This window comes from Mizuhopecten yessoensis, unplaced genomic scaffold (assembly GCF_002113885.1).
Source record: "Mizuhopecten yessoensis strain PY_sf001 unplaced genomic scaffold, ASM211388v2 scaffold2173, whole genome shotgun sequence".
Lineage (NCBI taxonomy): Eukaryota > Metazoa > Mollusca > Bivalvia > Pectinida > Pectinidae > Mizuhopecten > Mizuhopecten yessoensis.
In genome coordinates, this window is record NW_018404414.1 from 5,207 (window position 1) to 8,696 (window position 3,490).

At 37.4% G+C, this 3,490-nt stretch overlaps 1 protein-coding gene across 1 annotated transcript in view; it reads left to right on the forward strand.

Moving 5' to 3' along the window:
- Window positions 1-536: 536 nt before the first annotated feature.
- Window positions 537-3,490, forward strand: part of LOC110445281 (hemicentin-1-like) — a gene marked incomplete at its 5' end in the record, with an annotated part of 47,875 nt that continues 44,921 nt past the window's right edge. The window contains 2 exons of the mRNA XM_021489821.1: window positions 537-836; window positions 1,306-1,605. Coding sequence (XP_021345496.1) covers window positions 537-836; window positions 1,306-1,605 — 600 coding nt within the window. The remainder of the gene's footprint in view (window positions 837-1,305; window positions 1,606-3,490) is intronic.

A 3,490-nucleotide genomic window follows, 5' to 3' on the forward strand; every position in this document is an offset into this window, starting at 1 on the left:
CCCACCAGGTTTACAGGTCTATAATAGACTCCTTTACACAGTTCAGTAAAGACTGCAGCCTATTGTATATCCCACCAAGGATATAAAACATATTTCTAGAAAAAGCAAAGAAACAAGTTTCCCTACCCAATCAGTCCTATAGAAGAGGCTATAGTGTTATACATCAATCATAATCAGTCTGTCTATCTCTGTATTCGAGTGTGTCTTGTTTTTACTATCTTCTAATTGCAAAAACTTGTATCATGTGAGTTTCTTTTAAAATACCAAAGTGTCGCCTACTGAGATGACACATTATCTAGTAGATACATTGTTATTGCCCTTTGTACGTTGTTCAGCATATATCTCTATATGTTTGTCACCTACATTTGCCAAACTTAGTATCAGAGTGATCATTTGTCTGGGGTTGGGAGGTGGGATGTGATGAATTGCTGGCTATGCTTTTTTTGTACAATTCTGCGCAAAGAATATTAATGTTTTGAACTGTTTACATTGTTGTGTGAATTCTTCTTTAAAAAATAATATGCATATATTTCCAGATATCCCAACTGTCACCATTTCCCAGAATGCCTACAGCACCAACACAGGAAACAGTATCACCCTGGGATGTACCGTGTCTGCCAACCCGACCCATACCACTGTGTTCTGGCAGCGTAATGTTAATTCTGGTACACAGTCCATCACCATTGATGGTGTCAACTACTCTGGCTCTACGGTCAATTCTCCGTCCCTGACCGTTCTCAACGCTAACACAGCTGACAGTGGTTCCTACACCTGTTTCGCCACCAACTCTGTAGGAACTGGACAAAGTAGTGCTACCTCACTGACAGTTTCAGGAAGTAAGTTACCAATTTAACTTCACGTCAAATAATGTGAAATGAAAACAATAGATAACACATGTTACAGATCCACATAAAACAGATTTCATGCAAATGTGTATATCTTGAAATAATTTAAGCCTTTTCTTCTCATTTTACTGAGCCTAAGTTCAATAAAATAGTCAAACATTGTTCATGAAACCACCCAATAAAAACCTACTTGTGTAAAAAGACCACTCTATGGACTTAACAAGTACAGACTCTTGATAGAGGTTAGACTTTTATACATCTATATAATACAAAGTCACAATCAACTAACATACTTTGACAGGTCTGTATGATACAAGGTCAAGGTGACGCTTTCATCACTGATGACCACACAAATTCTTACTAACAGTAAAACAGGTCTCAATAACATAGGCCACACTAGTACACAGGGAAGAATTTTTCTTATGGTTCACAATTTCTAAAAATTATTTATTGTTTTCAGACATTCCAACTGTGATCATTTCCCAGAATGCCTACAGAACCAACACAGGAAACAGTATCACCCTGGGATGTACCGTGTCTGCCAACCCCGCACGTACCACTGTGTTCTGGCAGCGTAATGTTAATTCTGGTACCCAGACCATCACCATTGATGGTGTCAACTACTCTGGCTCTACGGTCAATTCTCCGTCCCTGACCGTTCTCAACGCTAACACAGCTGACAGTGGTACCTACACCTGTTTTGCCACCAACTCTGTAGGAACTGGACAAAGTAGTGCTACCACACTGACAGTCTCAGGAAGTAAGTTATCAATTCTACAATTGTTAAGAACAGAATACACCTATTGTGTTTTTAGCTCACCAGGCCCATCCGTTGTCTAGCGTCAATATTTCAATTTAAACAATTTCTTCTTAATAACCAAAAGGCCTAGGGTGATGATATTTGGCCAGAAGCAAACTTGGAACAAGGGCTACAAAGTTTGTTCAAATAAATGACCTTCACCTTTTGTGAAGGTCACAGGGGTCAAATATGTTAAAAACTTAAAACAACTTCTCCTGAATAACCAAAATGCCCTGGATGATGGTACTTGGTCAGTAGCAGCATAGGATAGAGGGCTATCAAGTATGTATAAATGAATTACATTGACGTATAATTTAGGTCACAGGGGTCAAATATGTTTGAAACTTTAAAACGACTTCTGAATAACCAAAAGCCACAGGATGATGATGTTTGGCCCATAACATGATGGGATCAAGGGCTACCAAGTTTGTTAAAATGAATGACCTTATCATTTATTGAAAGTCACAAGGATCAAATATGTTAAAAGTCTTTTTTTTATAACCACAAGGCCAAGGATGTTGATAATCGGCTAGTAGCATGCTAGGATGAAGGGCTACCAAGTTTATTCAAAGAATGGTCAAATATATTTAAATTTTTAAACAACTTCTTCTGAATAACCAAAAGTCGCAAGATGATGATATTTGGCCCTTTACATGAAGGGATGAAGGGCTACCAAGTTTGTTCAAAGAATGACCTTGAATTATATTCAAGGTCACAGGGGTCAAATATATCAATATTTTTAAACGAATTCTTCTGCATAACCATAAGGCCTAAAATGTTGATATCTGATCACTAGCATGCTGGGATCAAGGGCTACCAAGTTGATTAAAGTGAATGACCTAGACTTATTTTCAAGGTCACAGTGGTCAAATATGTTTAAAAAGTTTAAATGACTTCTGAAAAACCACGAGGCCCAGAATGTTGATATTTTGCCAGTAGCACGCTTGGATGAAGGGTTATCAAGCTTTTTCATTTGAATGACATTGACCCACTTTCAAGGTCACATTTGGTCATATATGTATAACCATTTTAATGACATAATTTCAATAAACCAAAGGATAGGGTGGTGATATTTTGAAAGTTGCATCCTGAGATGAAGGGCTATAAAATTTGTTCAACATAATGACCTTGTTCAACTTTCAAGGTCACAGGAGTGAAATGTGTTTAAATCTTTTAACAAGTTCTTTTGAATGACTTTTAATCATAAATACTGATATTTTGCCTGTAGCTTTATTTTAGACCACTTTAAAGGTTACAAGTATGAGACTTATACCAGGTGAGCGATGCAGGCCCATTGAGCCTCTTGTTTATTGTTGACAAATTTTTGAATGGTGACATGTTTGTATTTTTAGGCTGTGAGCTTGTGATTTATTGCAGTGTCTGTTATATGTTCATCAATTGTTTTCTTGAAAAACATTTGCTTGAAAAATTGAAACACCTCTGGTCCTGATATTTGGATGTTAGAATCCTGGGATGGAGTGCTCTTAAGTTTCCTCATATAAGGTCATAGGGGTCAAATATGTCAAACATCTTGCAGCATTTCCTATGGAACAAGCTATCCAGTATAAATATGTTTCCAATTTATTGTATTGATGTCAGGGTCAACTTTGAAAGTTGTCTTGGGTCAAAGGTTAACATATATCAGGCCGTAATTGCTTGAAGACTTCTTCCGAAGATCCATAATGCCTGGGGTCTTCATATTTGGGAGAAGGTACCATATGAAGGTTGCTCATATCTACGAACTTGACATGCTTTCTCAATCGTTAGGGTCTGAGGAACCCTTAGCCATTGTCTACAGCCAGGAATACTTGGTTACCTCATGTAAATCAGTAAAGTGAACAGTTTT